Raw genomic sequence first — 21,397 nt, 5'->3', positions numbered from 1 at the left:
CGCCGTATCCGGTTGGCAAAACTCCGAATACATCTTCCCTTTTTAAGAATGACTTCAGTGCCGTTCTTTGTTCTTTTCTCAGAGAAAAGCTTAACTCCAAGTCTTCCAGAGTCGCGGTCAAAGCTGATTCGAAAGACCGCCGTTCGCCAGTTTCTGTGTTTACTAGAAGCATGCAAACGCAACTCGGCCGTCGTCGTTATGGCCCCGCCCACCGACTCTATACACGATGTGATTGGCCCGGCAAGAGTTAGGGGATTACAGCTCAGAGGGGTATTGAGAGTTTCTAGACGACACTCGCGGGCAGATTAAATTTGCTGCCGCTAGGATGCGTCTAGATTTCTAGGCTAGCTTAGTATGCCTATGTGTGCATTAAACATTTTGTAAAATATCCAAATGTCAGTTTTATATATTATATTTCCTGTCTCTGATTATGTTATCCTCCAGTGGGCGTATTTATCAGTGTAATATAATATGTTGCGCTCTGTCTCAATTGCCTGTATCCACTTTTGTGTCTTTAAATGCTTGTTTTTTTGGGTTAACAGCTTCTAAAAAATTCTGGGGGTTTTGGTTCTGGTATTTTATTTAGCTTGTTTTAAGTACACTTTCACATATCAGCTTTTAGACATTGTTTGGTATTTTGTAATAAGTCAGAAATGACAAGGAGGCCGTTTCACGCAATAGACAATCAATGGAAACTGTTGGTTTGCCCCCCGTTTAGCTGTTTGGATATACACCCTTTTATGGAAACGGTATTCCCTTGTGGTTGTGGCCTCTTTCAGCAAGATAATGGACCCTGCCACAAAGCAAAATTGGTTCAGGAATGGTTTGAGGAGCACAACATCGAGTTTGAGGTGTTGACTTGGCCTCTAAACTGACAATGTCATCCCACACACAATTTTTATTTATAGACATAGCTAAATCGAATTCTTGCCAAGTGCCCCCTGGAACCTGGAGTTTACATGAACCTAGTTAGGAACCATTGCCTGTTTGGGCTTTGACAGTTCTATGCCCATTGAATGATGGCCCACAATGAAGTCATCCATTTCCATGTTTTTGTGGATGTGTCCTACCCCAGCGGTAAGCGTAGGCAGTGCTCAAGCCTCAGTGGGTTTGAATGGCACTGGGGTCTCCATTCCTCTGGAGGAAGTGGAGATTTTACAGCATCTGCCACAGAGCTGCACAGCTGCAGAGGAGGGACAGCATCTGTTCACAAGGGAATTCAGTACTTGAGTATTAAGACTCGGTCATGTATTGTTTATAAATTACCATAAAGATGCATGCTGTTGCAGAAATATTAGTGAATAATTTGAGTCATTTGTTTACATTTGGAAAAGTACCACTGTGCATGAAAACGATCCAGATGGTTTTTATGGAGTATAGATTATTTGCAACAGCAGGTCTAGACAAACTCTTGCATTTGACGTTATTACACAGCAGATGAATCTAGCCTGCATTGTTAGTTTCGTACACCTCTTTAGTGTACATTTATTATCATGTTGACACTGCATTTGTTTGGTCTACACTGTGGTCTGCTCTGAATGAATTTTTGAATTCAGAAAACAGCAAAAAAAAATCTGTGTTAACTTGAATAATTTGAATACACCTCTGTGATGATGTTTGGCATTTTATGAATTTAATTTCTTTTTAAAATGTTGGACAGAAATTTAAAAAATGTCAAGCTCAAACCAAGGTTCTGCTAATTACTATTTGGAAAGTCTTGCTTTACCAAATTTTGTTCTCTAAATCTATCAGTCAGAACATTTAAATAGACTTCGATTTTTGAAAAGCCATTAGATATCATGTGATAAATTCACATAAAATTAAATTACCTTTATGGCTTTGTCAGTAAATCTCGTAATATATTGTATAATCTGACCTTTTCATGACATGGTGAAACATAATACAGTATGTATGTTTATAAATAGATTTTAACATGTTTGGAAAACAGTTATTAGGTTGTGTACATTTTCATATGTATGGAAAACATTATTTTGACTTTTGTAATGTATGAAACATTTCTAAGTACTTGAAACACCCTGTGAAATAGATTTTTGCATCATGTAAGCTGACAGAAATGATCAGACGATTATTCATTTTCTTGATGATGCGTGTCCATTTATAGATTTTATTTCTGATTTAATCAGAGAGTCTTTTGGAAACTTTTTGTCCTTAAATTATTGAAGAAAATTTATATATGAATATATAACAGCTAATCACTATCAAGGGGCCGTTCCATAATTCTGTTTTTTGATCAGAGCATTATTGAAAGATTTTGTGGTGATTAAACGCGGTGGCTAAATCAGATTTGAAAAAGCTTGGGCAGGATGCTGGCCTTTTAAATGCTCTCTGCTTCTTCTAGATGAGGCAACAAAATGGCCTGCTGAAGATCAGAGTGGTTAAGCTGCTGACAGGCCCTGCTTTTGGCAGCAGAGAGCTTTTTAGCCACTGTATGCATGGTGTGGATGTGGACTGCCAGGGCAGGTTCTTTGGGCCAGCGTAGTGCACAGATGCAGCAGACATCTGTGCATTCTTTTCTCTTCCTTGAGGCTAATCCCTCTTTTTCCCATCTCTCTGTTGTCTTTACTCTCTTATTCCACCTTTGCACATACATAAACACACGTGTACTGACCTGTGGGGGACCCAGTGACTGAGCAGCCCAGGGGGAGGGTCATGTGGGGACCCTCTCTGTGTCTCTTCCCCTTTGGTGGGTGCTCATACAATCAGGCCCTCTGAAGCCAGACTTTGACTTTTCCCGTTCTCGTCTCACAGCTTGGATGATCACAGCTCCCACCAAACGGATGGGCAAAGCAGTTGTCTTTTGGTTTTTTCTGTTTTTTCTCTCGCTCTGGCCCCCAGGCCCCCCGTGCACATGCTGGGGAGGGCCGGCGGCTCCAGTATTGGATCATCAGCCAGCTGTGCGCTGGGCAGCAGAGGATCTATCATAATCCTGCCGCTCTGTTCTCTGCCTTCTGACGGCTTTGAGCCCAGGCTTTATTCGGTTTGTTTGTTTGCTTTTGTGCGCTCGTGCCTTTTTGTCGTCCTTCCCCCACTCCTTCTTTCTCGTGTACCCACCCTCCCATCTCCCAACATTCGGCAGACCCCATAGGGTGTGAAAATAAAGAGAGGAAAATGTGCGACGATATAAAAAAAAAGTTGCGTTGTTTTGCCGTGCCGCTTTACCAGCCGCAACAGATTTTCCCCTTTGCTTTTCTGTGTTTGCTGGAGTTCACTGTGGTTTGGAACAGGACACAGGGGCTCGCTTTGTTCCAAATTCCCTCTCTTCTTCAGCAACACAAAATTTTGTAAGCAAGTGGCGACGCTGGCAGCGGGGCTTGAAGTTTTGATCCAATAAGAACCATGTTGCAGTTTGTAAAGGAGAACCTTCAGGCATAAGTATGGATCGGAAAGTAGGAAATATTCACAACTTCTCTGTCGAGAGCTTAGCAGAGAACCTGGCCCTCTACACATGGTAAACGCTCATACTCAACGCTACATCCACCATATTGGCTAGTGATTAGTTAATCAGCGTTGTTGTGTGAGAGAGTGAGAATTACAAGAAAAAAGCCTGCTAGAAGTTTTAGGGGATATGAAATGATCAGCCTCGTCTCCCTTTGGCTTGTCTTTGTATGTAAAGTGGAATTATTTGAGCAAAAGGCTTGATGGTGCTTGATTGTCCACATCAATATAAGGCCTCACTGTGAGCTATGTGGGAATCTGGCTTACATTGACATCTGTGCTGTTGCTAAACATGTCAATCATAAAGGAAGACGGTTCATATCCAGACATTGTTTTTTTTAGTTCAATGACATGATGCTTGTTTTGTCCTATCTATTAATTAATTCTTCTATTTTAAGTGTTTTCATTTTGATAAAGTTAAAAATGTGAGGTTGATTCAACTGTCTTTATATCATAATGAAGAAAAAGTCTCATAAAAAGAATGAAATTCCTGACAAGAAAAAAGGTTTCTTAAAATACAGATAATGTAAAAAATGTAGGGCAAGGTTAGTTCAGTTTGTTAAGTGTCATGTTGTGCGACCTGCCAAAAATGTTATATTGTTTTTGAATCAATAAAATACCTTAAAACATTTTAAACATGAAATATATTTATATTTTAGTATTTTTTAAATGATTAAGATCTGTACATGCACATGTTTTGAAGGTTTTGTCATTGAAATTTTGTCATTAAATTTAAACTTTTCTTGAAAACGGTCAACAAGAAAACAAATGAAACCAACATTGATAAAAAAATCATATGTTTCTAAGAACTTGGCATGTGTTTTAAACTCTTTTACCCTCCCTTTTTTTCTCATGGATAGTCTTATGTCATTGTCCCAGAACTTGTATGGTTGTTAAAGAGTGTGCCATTGACTTGTCCTCTCGCTAGGTTCTTGTACAAACTGGCCAAAACAAGAACCATGAGACCAACTGCAGTGTTGGCATTAAAAAAGTTTTTCATCCCACCCCAGAATTCCATTAAACTTTGCACGCCTCTCTGCTTTCCCTCGGCCGTGTGTGAACGCGTGGAGGATGACAATCCCCTGAAAGGTGGAGAATCGGAAAATGAATAAAAGAGTGAGCAGATGCAGCCCCACGCCAGAGGGAGGCTGCCGCGGTGAGCAAAGTCTGCCGTGCCATCAAACTGCTGCAAACCAAGTCGGCGGGAAGCGCATGTACCATCCGACAGCAAATAAAAGAGCGTAGCCCGCCACCCCTTGTCAGAAGTAGTAGCGAACGAAATGGGGGCCGCCGCCAGCCACGAGAAGCCGTGTTAGCGCTTTGGGGTGAGTGCGGGCACGGGCACTGGCAGGTAGCGGGGCGGTGTGCACGGTGCTGGGCGGCAGCCATCTTGTTGGGGGAGCAGATGGCGATGGGGCATGGAAGGGAGGGGCTGCTTAGCAGAACTAATCAGACAGTAACGGATGGGGCAGCTGGGACCGCTGCCGGCCATGCGGGAGAGTGCCGGCGAGCCGCCCAGTGAGTGTCATGATGTTGACAGTGGTGTGCCCGTTGGCCTGGGATGAGACCTTGCCACGTCTTCACGCCTCGCCGGCAGGGCTGCTGGCCTCCGGCTCCTCCTCCACTTCACACGGCAAAGGGCAAGAAGAGGGCTTTTGTCTTCTGTTATTCTCAGCATCTTAGAGACGGCATTGCGGAGTTAGACTTAGTTAACCTGGGTCAAGCGGTTTATAGCCATGTAACAAGCGTAAATGTTCCAGAAGTTGGTCCATCAGCTATCAAGTGATGCTTTTAAGTGCACATTTGGCCTATAGTGTGTTTGTCTTATTCTTAACCTCAATCTCTTTGCAATTGAAAAACAAAATTACTTCTCCATTTTTTCCACATAAATTAAAAATGTTTTGGAACAAATTAATCTCTCAGTGAAAATCATATCATAATTTATTGCACAAGCCAGTAAGTTAAAAATTGAAGATTCACTCTAAAATAGAGGAATAACACACTAAAGAACTTAATGAAGAGCATGTAAAATATGAATACCAAACTCAGTGTGTTTGTGTGATATTTTCATCGATCAGCAGTGATTTTTCCCCTCCCCTTCTTCTTGTCCGTGCATTATGTTTCTCCACTGGCCTATAAGACCAGATGCAATGCCAGAGGCTATGCCCCTCAACCAAGCAAGCCCTCGACTCATTGCCAGCAGTTTGCTCCATTATTTAACAGTGTAACCAAGTTCAAGGCAATTACATATGTGTCATTTATTTACAGGCCCCTAAGAGGACAATGTAGTGTACACAAGAGAACACACTCTCTCATTTTGAATACTCGGCTACAGCTAGTAGTGTTTGCCAACAGAATGCATATGTTTGAAACATTGGAGGGGAAAATGTGTCCAAACATGGCACATACTTTCCATTAAAAGATGAACATTAACAGTTGCAATGTTATTGTAAAGTTGCTAAATGAAAGAATTCTTCATATTTAGTAGAAATATTTAAAGCAGCTATGACATGCCAGTACTAATGTTATTGTTATCTTGCTGTGTGATAATAACGGTGATGAAAATTGAATGTGGTTTTTAATGATCAATTGTCATTACTATAACAATCCCTATACCAATTATCATCACATATAATAATATATGCATTCATTCTTTATAATTTTCAGTTGTAACAATCCACAAAATTATCTTGTAATGTGTCCTTCCAGTTACATTTCATTGCTTGAGGATATTTTTTGTGAATTGTTCAATTAATATATCTATTAAACTTTTCAAAAGTTTGGGGTCAGAAAGATTGTTTTTGAAGAGATTAATACTATTATTCAGCATGAATGCTTTAAATTGACCAAATATGGCAGTTTGTAGTATGCAGATTTTTTTATTTGCCTTCTATGTTTATAATTTCCACAAAATATTAAGCAGCACAACTTTTTTAAAACATCGATTATAATAATACACATTAAAATGAGTCAAATTGCAATATTTCACAATATTAATGTTTTCATTGTACATTGATCAAATGAATGTGTATCTTTGTGTGAAAAATCATAATTTGCAATTCAAACCATTTGTCAGAGCAAATATTTTTACTGTTGAAGTTACAGCCTTTCATCATGTTTGTGATTAGAAATGATTTAATTGTACATTTTCAATTTGGAAATGCTCTCAGTCCTACTAAAACTATATGTCTATGTGTCTTGAGAGCTGCTCCAGTGCCGTGGCCCAGCTCTGTGTCATGATGGTACAGGACAGAATGTTGCCAGTCCCGAGGCAAAGTGGGAGCAAATCTGTCGGGTGCAACTGTTCTCACTTGGGCCAACTCTGCCCAGAGAAAGTGCCCTACTTACTGTTTCTGGAAGCTGGGTTGTTCTCTTTCTTTTCTAAGTCTTCATGACACTTTTTTACAAGTGCAATTTCAATAATAGACTTCTATCTATTATTATTCCAATAGGTTCCATATTTGCAGTAGCTGGGGCAAGAGTGCTGATTTTTGATTAATGGTGCCATATTTTTCTAGTGTGCTTGGTTCACTGAAATTAACACTTGATTAAACTTTCTCCAAAAGTTAGAAGAAATTCAGATACAGCTGAGTATCAGAATTTCTTCTCACTTTTAATCAAGGATCTTTCCTCCCAAATTGCACAATTTTTGTGTAGTCTGTTTATTAGGTCCAAATTCATTATCAGCAAGTTTATATTAACATGATCAAACATACTGTGGCCCATATCATCATGGCTTTCTCTCTTCACATCTACTCCACTCTCCAGATGGCATAAGGAGTCCATCACAAAGCGGGCATCCTCCCGCAAAAACCTGCCATGAAACAGGAGTGGAAGAGATCGGCATAACCCTAAGACCCGGCAGCGTGACACCCTGTTGGGTTAAAAGCGCTGTTTGTTATGCTTTTTGCCGGCCATGTGCTTTTTGTGGGCAGGTTGGGTTTTTGGAAAGCGTTTTTGGTGTGTGATGGAGGGATGATGAAGGCAGCACGGTTTAGTTGGGCCTCCTGTGTGAGGTGACACGAGTGGGGGGTCTGGCACAAGCCCCTTCAGGTCAGCCCGAGCTGTGGAAATGCGTCACGCTCAGAGTGCGAGCCTCAACAGCACTGTCACAGGCTGTTTCACCCAGGGATAGCTCTGTCTTGTTCTCTTCCTCCTCATCTTTATGCTTTAATTTCTGCCCAGTTTGTGTTTTGTCCCAGAATACACATCACAGAAGCCTCTTAAATATTTTTAAACTTACGTGTAGTTCATACTATAATAGGAGATATTTCCCTCAAAAATGAAACTTCTGTCATCATTTACTCAGTCATCATTTTTTGTTATTCACTAAAAATATTTCTTGACAGCTTTGGTCACCACTTTTACTTCATGGAAAAGAGCAGCTTGGACATTCTACTAAACTTCTCCTTTTGACTTCCATATGAGAAAATTAAATTGGTTCGGAATGACATGAAAGTATACGATGACATTTTTTTTAAGCAGAGATGTTGTTGTTCTCAAAAAAGCTATTAAAAAATCCAATATTATTTCTATATTCCTGTCAAAATGAAAATCCTGGTCATTATCATAAACACACATCTAAAATCTGCAATTTCTTGACCTACTCTGAAAACATGGATATTTCTTCAGCATATGTGAACACATCTCAGCTTCCTCTGTGTGCATTTTCAAATCACAACAGATTCTCTATGGATACATAAGAAAAAAATGATTATCGTGATTAGTTGGTTTGTTGATAGGGGTGTCTTATAGAAAGGGAGGGGGTTGTTTGTAAATTGGTGGCGTCTGCAATTCGTTTTGCCTCTGACCTTGAGGGGGTTTTGCGCTTCTTGAAGAAGAAAGCAGAAGCTGGCGGTAAACAAAGTTCACTTCTGACAGATGGATTGAATGACAGAGAGGTTGCGAGTGCCAGAATAGCCCTGGCATCCGAGGAAATGTTCAATGCGGTCCAACAGGAGAGGAGGTGTGAACAGGTGCGGGGCTGCTGAAGGAAAGGGGACCAGATGGAGGGAGCCAGAGCCAGTTTAGTTAAAGGAAAAAGGGTGGGAGGGGGGGGGGGGGTAAACGAAGTGTGTGTGTGTGTGGTTGTGGTGGTGGGGGGTACGGGGCGAGCGATGGAGAGGCTGACGTGCACGCTAATAGAAGCGGTTTGGATGTCATGTAAATATAGAGTGTGCAAGTACCACAGACAAGACACTGGCGGCTCAGGTTGGGCCGTTTCATTCGCTCTTGGAGAGATGGGGGCGAGCGTGTCAGTGGGAGACAGGAAATAGGAGTGCGATTGACACTGAATGAGTGCAGCTGAATAAATGCTATAAAACATCTGAGGTTTGTGAGAGTGAACATGTCGCAGTATTAACTGTATTAGTTTGTCAGCCAAGTTCTCTTCAATATCTTAATAGCAAAATATTTCTATACTTTTTTACGCAAGTTTTTGAACGTGATTTCATATCTTTTCAAATTGAATTGTACTCTTTCTACAGCCTATGAGAGATGAGTATGTCATCTAACATCAAGTCCGTCTAACTGTAATCACAAAACTGGGATGAATGTTAAAATGCCAGATTAGCGCCTTCTGTCCATTTCCGTCCCTACCCTGCAGTGCAACCTGTACTTTTTTTTAACTTTTGAAAGTTTTCCTCTCACATATATTAACATACAAACGGTGGCAAGTGTCCTTGTGTACTGTTGAGTGCTTATGAAGCCAAACGGCTGACTCCAATTTGCGCACATTTTAGGAACGGTAGCATTTGGTCATTTTTGGCGTGGGATCACGGAGCACCACAGGGTGCTGCAAACTCTGCGCTCGAGCGGTCTGTGGTAGTCCAAATCAAATGGGCAACAGCTTGAATAGTACCCACTTAGGCAGCCCTCGGCCCTCGCGCTCCACCAGCACCCAGCTACGGAAACTGCTTTCTGCGTCTCTACGCTGCTCCCTACCAGGCAGACCGACCAACCCGGCTATGGCTTCTAACCGGAGGACATTAGGCCTCGCTCACATCATTACCAGAAGTGAGCAAACACTCGCTGACCTGCTATTGTGGGGTGGCTGGAGAGGGTGTGAGGTGAGTCAGAGCTGTCTGACCTGCCTTTGGAACCGTCCATGCATCTGCAAACACTCGAAACGGATGAGATTTCAGATATCATTGGCACAAATGAAACAATCAAGGTATTCGTTCAAAATGCATTTTGATGAAAACAAGAAATGTTAAAATTCAATTCCCTCCAAAAAATGCAGCATTGGTGAACTAAAAAAAGTATTTTTTTTTAAAGTTTCACAAACCTTAAAGTGGTACAATTTATTCAGAAAGGAAATTCTTTGATCATTTACTTAACTTCATGTCGTTCCGAGCCTGCCTGACTTTCTTTCTTCTGTGGAACACTGGAGAAGATATTTTGAGATATTTAGTGTTTATTTTTGTTCATACAATGAAAAAGTCAATGGTCATGGTCCCCAAACTGTTTGATTACTGAAATTACTCATAATATCTTCAGAAGAACAAAAATCACAAAAGGTTTGGAGGAAGCGACACAAGGGTGATTAAATAATGACCGAGTTTTCATTTTTGGGTGAAAAGTACTCAATTTCTTGCTTAATTTTGAGTTGTACGCGGTTGAGTAAAAATAAACTATCACATGTATTTTGATTCATGCATGTTTGTTAAAATCACACTCAGTCAACAAACTCAGTTCTGGAAATATAATTTCATTGGCACCGCTGAAACACAGCTCAGGAAACACTGGCCTAATTAAAGATTAATACATTTAGCAATAGCACTGTTTGATTCTTTGATACACAAATGATTTCTTGTTAAATTTACATATGACTTTTTATTTATAGTTCATATTAGGCATTGATTTAATTGACAATACTTAGTGTATAAAATCAGTCAATATTTTTCAAATCAAATAATATTATTTGTGTACTTATCAATCAGTGCATGAGAACACCTCTGTTCCTCTGCTAGCCACATGCTACTTTAAATATTCATTGCCTTTAGATACATAAAGTTTTGAACTCGTTGGTGTTGAACACAGTATCTCGCTCGAAGGCCTCTCGCTTAGCCAACTTTTTCCCTAAAGTGCTCGCGGTAACTTTCTGGCGGTCTCTCTCATGCTAATTGGTCGACAAACACCCGACCCCCCCACTCCATCCACACCCCCGCACCCCAGTGAGTGGCTGGGCCCCCTGGAAAGCCACAGTAACAAATGGCTGGCTGTGAGGCCTTTGTGAGCCCCTGCTGAGCGCTGGTGTGGATGGTGTTTTAGGCCGCTGTTCAAGCACAGCGGGGGCCGAGCGCTCTCCCCCTGCTCGCTCTCTCTCACACAGCTCTCGCAGGCGGAGCGCCTTCACACTCCAGACGACAGCAGGCCTGCAGAGACGGTCACTTCTCCAGCTACATTCCAAACCCAGTGTGCGAGAAAAGTTTTCAGGCTTCACTGTTAATTAACACACTTTGACTTGAGTTTTGTGGGTGTTTTTTTCCTTCTCGTCTTACTTTCTTTGGCGCGTAGACTAGTTATTTTATTCATGCTGATCATTAACGTGATGCTCTTCAACCTGGAGGCTGGGTAAAGAACATGTGCTGTTGTTTTTGCCTTTGAGGTGCTTTAATGTTGATCTGCTGATCAATGTCATACAGTATCTAAACTCAGATATCATTGCGTAGTACATTGCACGTTTCTCTCACTTTTGTCTTTCTGTCTGAGAATCAGAACAAAGCTCAGTCAACAAAGCTCTATTTGCATATTTGTTGGAAGGATCACAATATTGCCAGAGTGTTCCAGTAATTGCGTAGCGCAGGTGAGTCAGGTGTGAGCATGGTAAAGTGACAAGATTTAGTGTGACAAGAGAGATGTGTTGAAGTATAATGTATTGTCTATACGTTATATTCAAAATAAACTTGTTGCCACACCTGCCAATACCAGGTGAACTGAATATATTTATCAGCCTGTATCAGCCAGTGCCGATTTTTTAGTTTTTTTTTGGGGGGGAAGCTTATTATTACAGGGGGGGGGGGGGGTCTTGTTATTTTAAAAATATGTATTTTTTCCACTTATAGAATTGCTTTTTACCTTGCATATTTGTGGCAAAAGATCATTGTGTCACTCACAGCGTCATATATTCATGTTAAATGCTATTTCTTATCAAAATGATCAAATGTTTTGGCATATGAAGCTCTGGAGAACAAAAAAGGGCTCATCTACAGTAATTACAAAGAGACAAAAGCTCCATGTTTGAAAAGATCAGAGAAGGGGGACTCTGTGTACATATTAACACAAACACTTCCATTATTAGACAGATAAAGTACCCGATATCCCATGCGCTGTTCCTAAAACTGTCCAACTTTTTATTTAGGCCAACTTATACTCTCATTTGGAGCTGTCTTAATTTCTGGCCCCAGTATGATAGTTCTGGTCCTGGATTTTGATTTGTTAGAGTATTACCAGGCTTGACACGAAAGACATAGTTAAAGGGATAATTTACCCAAATATTTAAATTCTTTCATCATTTACTCATGTCGTTTGAAACCTGTGACTTTCTTTAACCAAACAGTTTTAATGACCACTGACTTCCATTTTATGGACAAAAATACTGAGACAGTTCTCAAAATATCTCTTTATTATGTTCTACAGAAGAAATAATAACATACAAGTTTGGAATGATATGAAGGTGAGTAAATGATAACAGAATTGTATTTAGGGTGAACTAACCTAATTTATTAGCACATCTTTTTTTATCTTATTGTGTAAATGTGCTTTGTTACAATATATGGAGAGATGACAGATTAGTAATTGGTTGATAGTAATTGGTTTAAAAAAAGGTTGATTTTCGACAAAAACTATAAACACTGTGACTGGCTCTTTCAAAACATTGTTCTGTTTATATGAGCATTCCTATCCAGCCTGGCACAGACGTATTGGCTCAACCAGTGCTGTGAATTTGGGGCGGGACTGTCTGATTGTCTGACCAATCACAGAGGAGAGTGATCAGAAAACCTGTTTGAAAACATTAATTTTGCAGTCCCATTTGGTGACACTAGTGGCTATCTTCGTGTGTTTCACTGATCTACATGTGTATCTCCCTCTCTTTCTCTCTCTCTCTCTCTCTCTCTCTCTCTCTCTCTCTCTCTCTCTCTCTCTCTCTCTCTCTCTCTCTCTCTCTCTCTCTCTCTCTCACTCTGCAGGCAAGAGAAGGAGGCGGTAGAGCGCTGCTGTGGTGAGGACATGGCCGCTCTGACCTTCCAGGCACAGCAGCGCGAACGTGAGCTGACACAGACGCTCCAGCAAATGGAAGCGCAGCACGAGAGGAGTGGTGGGTGTTCACCGGTGCGCTGCCCCTTGCCAGAACAACCGCCTCACCCGCCCTTCCGCCTGCCTCATCCCGCACACTCCGGGCATGAGCCACACTGTGCGGGACGGCATCAGGAACACCTGTAACCTTTGGCTGGCCGAAGGGAGCAGATGCTCGGCGCTCCAGAGCTTCAGCGCTACGTATTAGTTAGCGTTTAAAAATGGGGGTCGGGCAGCGCTGCCCACTGTCTGCTGATTTCAGAGTGCTGCTCTCACATCTGTTGCACCATCTGGATGGGCGAGTTTAGTTTATTTACCTGTGTTTCCAGAAACTTGAGGCATGCTGATTGCCAGAACAAAGCGCAGGGAAAACAAAGGGCTTCTTTCTGGCGCGGTTGCACAGCACACATGTTGTCTAAAGAGAAATGGCATCAGAGGCTCAGCAGGAAGCTCTCTGGGCTTATGGAATTAGTCCTTTAATACCACAGACCACTTCCCTCTCTAAGCATATAATGGCCACTCTCGAATCTCGATAGCTAATTATTTTTGTCCTGCTTCCCCGCCATCCCTATCTCTCTCTCTCTAAACGGATTGATTTTAGTAGTTAAGACAGAATCGCCTCTAGATGATTGCACTTTTTTTTTCTTTTTTTTTCATAAACACTGCCCTGTTTGTTTAGAGTCCAGTTTGTTTCTTTTATCCTGCTTTGTGTGTGGTGTCTCTGTGGCCTGCACATGCCCAGCTAGTTTCAAAGCACAGCAACGCAGTAGGATTCTTTTGGTGAACTTTCAACAACTTCTGAACTTTTTTAACTTGATGAAAACAAAATGTAATGAATACCACAATCCACTCATTCTCTCATTTTCTATTCATATCTCACATTCTATTTGTATACTGTAGCTCAGATGTATATACACAGATTATACCAGACCAAATCTGAAACCACAATGAAAATTTTGAATTTTAAATTGAAAAAAATTGAAGAAAGTAACTTAATGAGAGAAAATGAATACAAATATTTCAGATTCTGCTAAATTTCTAGGTCATTATTCAAAAAAGTAAATGTGTGACATTAATCATGTGACTGTACAGATGTTTCCCATTGATGCCTCTTTGGATCATCACAAAACATGTTTGAAAATGATATAAATATGATATTAAAATAATGTGTTAAATGACAACATTAATATAAATTAAAACATTCAAATAACTAAAATATTAAAATGAAAGCATTTTAAGTATAAATGCAGTCCATTTAAGTAATGGTTATAGAAATTTGGACCCCACTGTATATTAGTGTTTCCTCCTTATTATGCTGCATCATGTTGGTAAAAAAATTTTTTTTTAGTTATTAATGAAAATCTTAATGGAAGAATAATTGAAAAGACTGCACTTTACAATCTTGTGCTTTGAACAAAAAAAAGTTTAAACTTTATTTTTAGTGGCAGATAACCACTTTTAAACCACTTTCTGATTTTGACAAACGACCCTGAACTCAATAATTGTTTAGCTCTTAGACTCAGGAAGAACAGTTCTTATAATGTTTTGTGTTGCTCTACCTGTGTTGTGTATTTTAGCACAATGTGTTTTCTGTGTTAATGAGGGTTAGTTCACCCAAAAATGAAATTCATGTCCTTAATGAGTCACCCTAATGTTGTTCCACACCCGTAAGACCTCCGTTCATCTTCAGAACACAGTTTAAGATATTTTAGATTTAGTCCGACAGCGTATCTAAGTGTAGGCAAACTATACTGTCCATGTCCAGAAAGGGAATAAAAAACATCATCAAAGTGATCCATATGTGACATCAGTTAGTTAGTTAGAATCTCTTGAAGCATCTAAAATACATTTTGGTCCAAAAAAAACACAAAACAAGACTTTATTCAGCATTGTCTTCTCTTCCGCGTTTGTTTTCAAACCTCAGACAAAGATTCAAATGGTCATGAAACAGCGGATTGATTCATGATTCAAGGTTTGAAAACAAACGCGGAAGAGAAGACTATGCTGAATAAAGTCGTAGTTTTTGTTATTTTTGGACCAAAATGTATTTTAGATGCTTCAAAAGATTCTAACTAACTAACTAACTCATGTCACATATGGACTACTTTGATGTTTTTAGAGTCATTAATTACATAAATTTCATTTTTGGGTGAACTAATAACCCTTTAATACTTTATATGTTCACAGTTAGAGAAACAGATGCGCTGCTGAGTGCTCAGAACAACCTGATTGGGAAACTAAAGGAGGAGTGTCAGACACTTGGGGCAAAGCTGGAGGAACTGGCCCAGAGAAGCAGGCACGTAGCACTTTCAGTCCTTTAAGATTATTTATACCGTATTCATTTTTTCATTTAAATTTTTTTTTTTTTTTTTCATTTTACAAACTCAGTAAAAAAAAATGTAACCCAGTCAAGTTCAGGCAAGGTTGTGTCCAGGGTTCCTTTGGTCATGCAAAGGTTGTTGGGTTACATTGCTCCAGAGGTGGACAAAGTACATAACTTTATTACTTAAGTAAAAGTAAAAGTACTACTTGTCAAATATTACTATGTTACAAGTGAAAGTTGTAAAAACAGATTTTTACTTAAGTAAAAGTACAGAAGTATTTGTTTTCAAAAGTACTTAAGTATCAAAGTAAATTTCCTTTTTTATGCCTAATAAAATAAAATAATGCATTATTTTATTATTGTTGTATAAATACATATTATGCCATCCTGGTTTAATCCAGTCAGTAATGCTCCATCGGACATACTAGCATACGACTAACTTAAACTCATTTAAATACTTGTAGAAAAGTTACAAAGCTCTCTATAAAGCTGCTGTCACTTTAAGGCCAAATGCATGGATCCAATACAGTGATACACTTCTGATATTCTCCCAACTTTACTCTTCTCTTTCTCCCAGACGTTTATATTTTTAATATTTTATAAGACATGCATCAAGTGTATGCCAACTAAACTAATCCTAGTTTTTTTTTTTTTACTGAAACATACTTTCAAAGTATGGCTATGGGTGCACACACTTGTGCCTAAGAACCGTCTTCTTCCATTTTGCTATGAACTGATCAGTGTTCAAAAATTTTGAGGAAAATGTATATGACCCTATAAGAGTGATTCCTGATAGACTGTCTGCAACAACAACAACAACAAACTTTTAAAAAAGGAAAAAAATCCACTGACTTTCAGAGCTGCTACAGAAACGACTTTCGACCTTGATAGAAATGTAGTGGAGTAAAAAGTACAATATTTGTCTTTCAAATGTAGTGAAGTAAAAGTCATAAGTTTTCAGGAAAAATAATACTCCAGTAAAGTACAGATACTCAAAAAGTGTACTTAAGTACAGTACTCAAGTAAATGTACTTAGTTACTGTCCACCAGCTTTGAAATATTGAATTGACTAGAAATTGCTAGTTCATTAATGACTAAAGCAATCATCAAAATTTAGTAAATGAGTGTAAATTCACTGTTCTAAAAAATTGTCTTTGGTCATGACTCTCATGTCTAGCATATCTAGAGCTGAACTAAACATAGTGCTCAGTGTAACTGTGCCATTCCTTGCAGTGAAATCAGTGAAAATCAGTTTCCATGTTTGAAATGCAGATTGCCTGACATCGTCTTCTCAACTGTTTGATCTTGTTGACGCTTTGTGAATTGTGTATCTTCGCGGAGTCCGACTTTCAGCGCAGAGCCACTCGCGGTGTGTTATCCAGAGCGTGGCATCCTTTCCGTGCCATACTGCTCTAGTCTGTGCCCCAGTAAGGGAGCTGTCACTGTACCCTGGCACACGCCAGCCTGTCCTCCGCGCAGGCTTTGCTCTCTGCCCATCACATGTGCCTCTCACCTCAGGCCTCTGGGGTAGTCAGCTGTTAAAACAGTGTAAAGCGCATTACTCACATCGCAGCTTGCAATCTGCCATGGTCAGTCAGCCCAGCTTGGGAAGGTACAGGCCACTGCTGCTCGCCCTCCCCCTTCCGCCCGCACGCTGAACTCAAGAAGACCTCTGAAGAAGATGGATGCAGCGAATCATCTTGGCGTATTTGTGATCATACTGTAGATTTACAGTTGGTGTTGACTGATAAAAATGCACATGGGTAGTTGACAAATGCAAGTCAGTGTCCTGCAGTCTGACATATTTTACTTTATTCTTTTATAATTATTATACATGCAGTTTTTATGAACTCATATTATGAGTCGACCTCATATTTTTATGACCTGATGGAATAGCTCTACTTCTAAAAGTTAGTCACACTAGAGAACTATTTAAGTAAGCCAAAATGAAGCACAAAAGGTGAAGAAAAGCTTTATTTCTGCGAAACTAGGTGAATGGAATGAGTATAAAAGGTTAAAACAAACAAGGATAGGCTGTTGACATGCAGTAAAGGGATAATGTTCACTTTGCCTCAGGGTCAGGGATTATTTTATGATAACATATTGCAACTGTACATTATAACATTTATAACAAAAAATATATAACACTTTAAATTACCATGAAATACTGATCTGAGTTACAATTATTTTATTATTTAAGAAGAAAGTGAGATTTTAAAATGTATAAAGAGAAAGTGACTGGTCTCTTTGATTAATTTGGTCACCAAAATGTTGCTAACACTTTACAAGTAAAGGTTAAATTTGTCAACATTAGTGAACTAATGTTGTAAAATTCTTGTTTTATTTTAGTTAACATTTATTTGAACATTTACTAATACATTATTAAAATCAAATGTTGTATCTGTTAATATTATTTCATGGTTCTGTACAGGGGCGTAGCCATGTTTTCAGAAGTGAGGGGGACAGAAATGTCATAGTACCATTTTTTTGACGGATATAATTTATTGCATATCTTGCTTTTTATTCGGTAAGATATCAAATACACTGCTGATCAATAACCACTAATATCTATAATATTTTTATCCTATATTCTATGCCAATTTTAGTATTGGTTTATGTACTTCAAACACTTGTGCATTAAGTCTCCATAGATTTGATGCGGTGTAAAATCCTATTTTTATATATATATATATATATATATATATATGCTGCATTTATTAAATAAAAAATGCTAAAAAAAATGTAATACAGTGAAATATTATTCTGATGTAAGTCAGCTGTTCTTTTTAAAATATAATAAAGTGCAATTTATTTATGTGATCAAAGCTGAATTTATCATCATTACTCCAGCCTTCAGTGTCACTAATCATTCTCATGGGGATTTGATGCAACAAACATTAATGATTATTATCAGTGTTTAAAAGTTTTGGTGCTCATGGTGCTGCTTCATTTTTGTGGAAACAAAACATTTCTACCATTCATACCATTCTAACATTTGTGGTAAAATTAAAAAAGAGAAATTCTTACTTTTATTTATTATACATGCATTCAATTGATAAAGTGATATTTTTAATATTACAAAAGATAATAATTTATTTAATAAATGCCAATAATTGCTTTCCATTGAACTTTCTATTCATCAAAGAATCCTAAAAAATAAAAATAAAATGTAGGCCTATATCATGGTTTCCTCATTTTTAAGCAGCACAACTGTTTTCATTTTTTTTGTGTGATAATAATCAAAAATGTTTCTTGATTATGAAATCCTCATATGAGAATGATTAGTGAAGGATCATGTGACATTGAGGTCTGGAGTAATGATGATAAATTCAGCTCTCAGTTTCCATGTAAATACACTTGCCCATGACTTTAAGAGGCGCGCTATCAACCGAGATTAGAGAAAGCTGTCTTTAGCATCGCTCTTAACTTGCCTGCCGCCGCGCAGGTAACGCCGGTTTGAATCCTGCTCGGAGCGGGTCGACTAGGATCGGTGAGACCCAGTAAAAGTGCGGGGGACAAAAATACATTTTATTAAAAGTGCGTAATCTACACTCACGGTTCTGTGCTAGTATAAAGTAACAATGAACAGTTGTATTTGTTTTATTAACATGCTGTAACAAATGCATTGCTCAGCTGTAGTTATTATTATTAGTTAATGCATTACATAATGTTAACAATGGGACCTTATTGTGAAGCATTACCATTTTAACCTAAAAGTTAAAGTCTAAAGTTTATATAGATGTTAATCATAAACTGCTGACATACAGAATCTCAGTACAGTCTAGAGTTAATGCTATACATATTTAATGCAAACAGGTTTGTAAAAGTTTCAATGCTTTTTTATGCAGTATGTTTAAAAAAAACTAAAACAAATAATATTTTATATAATAAGAGCGGTGTATATACACTCACGCTTGATTTATTTCCCTCTACTGATCTCCCTGTCCTGTTGTTTTATATCCGGTGACAGTGTGGCCTTCTGTTCAGTGTTGTGTTTTAAACCTATAGCCAGATGAGCACACAGCACGCAGGTGACAAGGTTCATTCTGCATAAGACTCAGATGAAGGTTGCTCTCGTGCCTAATGCAGCACATCCAAGATAGTTGTAGTGGTGGATTTAATTACTTGTATCTTTAACAGTTTGATCAAACACGACCCATTAGGACATTAAACAAGTATACTCATTAAAACAAAGATCTGTTTTTGGGAGCTGATGTCTTCCGTGTAGGCTCTTTAACATTGGAGAGCAGAGTGTTTACAGTGCTAATGGAGTTGACTTGGCAGGGCTGTACCTGATGGCAGAGTACTCAGGTGTTTCTGGTGCAATGAGAGTGTGGTCTTGTTAAGAAAAAAAGCCTAAGTTACTGTCATTTGAGTATGGCAAATATATTAGTGCAAGTTCAAAACTGGCTGTGACCCATTCAGAGTTCCCAACCATGTTTCATCTCTATTTCTCCTTTTGTTTGTATTGATTTTATTCTCCCTAACTCACCAGGATGGTCCCAATCGTGCACTGCTACTCAGGCGCACAGACACACACCGGTCTGAAAGGTGGCGCTATAATAAGGCAATTTGCATTTTGGATAATATCTTTGGAGCTCTTGGAGCTTCAAACATTTTTCCCCCACGGAATCAAGCCCTACAACAGTACAAAAAAAAAAAAAAAGATTTTCTTAAAAACATACTTTTTACTTCTCCTAGGACATTGGTCCAGTCTTCACCAAAATTGTCAGACAGCAGCTAGGGACAGTGCTTTTTCAAAAAAAATCTGAATTTTGTTTCATCAAAGCATTGCAGATATATAATTTAGTTAAAGGGGTGATTAATTGAGAAATCAACTTTTCCTTGAGCTTTTGCTAAAAGGTCATGGTAATAAGAATATCCTGTAAATTTCAGAGCTGAAAACGTCCTTGTTAGTCAAAGAAAAGCTTTAATAGACACCAGGTCCAGCAAACGATCGGGTCCGCATCTATATGTCATCGCGCAACGAAACACCAAACGTGAGCCCGTTGGCAGGCCGATGAATCTCATAATATTCCTTTCTTGTTCTGCGCTTCCCTCTCTCTCTTGCCTTGAAATTTGAAGGGCGTGCGCGCACGTGTGTGTGTGCGTGCGGTTTGAGCTTATATCGAACGATCGTGCAGGCTATGTAATACAAAAATAATAGTCCAATCAACTGCGGGTGGATGAGAAATAAATCATTGTGTTTGTTTGATAAAGACGTGCTTGAATCATTCTGGTTGCTGCTTTCAAAACAACCCCTCCCTGATGTGAACTGAACTGACGGGCATAGATATGACAGGAGCTGAAGCTCATTAAATATGCAAATCTTATCAAATTCTAGCCGTTGGCCTTTACTTCCAAGACTCCAGTGCGGCATACCCATCAAAACCCAGCATTCAGGAGACCGCCTCAAAATCAGTGTAGAAAATAGCCTATTACTTTTTAGTTATGATGTTTTTGAATGTAAAAACCACACAAACTTCATTAGTTGACCTCAGACAACAGTATAAAAAAAAGAAAAAAAGCCAGCTCATGACACCTTTAATTGTTCAGGTAATGCCTATTTTTATGAGCTGACCTACTTGACACACAAAGACAACAGGACTTCAGGAATTCTGAGGACGCACACCAAGTTTTGTGAAATTTTGCTTATAGCAGGCGCTACAACTAAAAACAGTTATAACTCCGCAACAGTACAATTCAAGTTGAAAATTAGTAGGGGTGGGAATCTTTTACCATCTCACAATTCAATTCGATTCCGATTATTGAGGCCACGATTCGATTCATAATCGATTTTTGATTCAAAAAGATTTTCGATTCAAAACTATTCGATTTTATATCGAAAATATCAAAATTAAATCCGCACCTGCCCAGACCCGTTAATATTTGGCCCATTACCCGACCCGTGCCCGCGATAAATCATGCTAAAATCATTCAAATTAAAATGCTTTATTATTTATCTTGCACCTTTCAACATCAACAGCGTCATGAATGGGCTAATGAAACAGGCTCTGCCTTTAAAGACTCGTTGTCAACAATTTCATATACTCCACTCACCAACTTTACTTTTTACTTTCTACATCCATTGCTACTCCTGCAACGCTCGCTCCGACTGGGCTACGAGAGGCATCAACAAAAGTTGCACTGTCGCAACTTGGTGGTGGTGACGTAATGGTTCAAATGGCATATCGTTGTTGCTTGTATGTGTAATGGTAATTTGGACATAGAAATTGTAATACAGAATGTTCGAGGGGGAAGAAGGAGGCGGGAACCGGCGAACATTTAAAAGACTTTAACCAAACCAAACGAAAGTAACGT

At 39.0% G+C, this 21,397-nt stretch overlaps 1 protein-coding gene across 1 annotated transcript in view; it reads left to right on the top strand.

The window, feature by feature from the left end:
* sdccag8 (SHH signaling and ciliogenesis regulator sdccag8) overlaps window positions 1–21,397 on the top strand; it is a 53,233-nt gene that overhangs the window by 11,248 nt on the left and 20,588 nt on the right. Inside the window, exons 14-15 of the mRNA XM_067422066.1 lie at window positions 12,648–12,775; window positions 14,941–15,049. Of these exons, the coding sequence (XP_067278167.1) occupies window positions 12,648–12,775; window positions 14,941–15,049 (237 nt within the window). The remainder of the gene's footprint in view (window positions 1–12,647; window positions 12,776–14,940; window positions 15,050–21,397) is intronic.

Source organism: Pseudorasbora parva, chromosome 17 (assembly GCF_024679245.1).
Source record: "Pseudorasbora parva isolate DD20220531a chromosome 17, ASM2467924v1, whole genome shotgun sequence".
Classification (NCBI taxonomy): Eukaryota; Metazoa; Chordata; class Actinopteri; order Cypriniformes; family Gobionidae; genus Pseudorasbora; species Pseudorasbora parva.
This window is presented reverse-complemented; position numbering and strand designations above follow the sequence as displayed.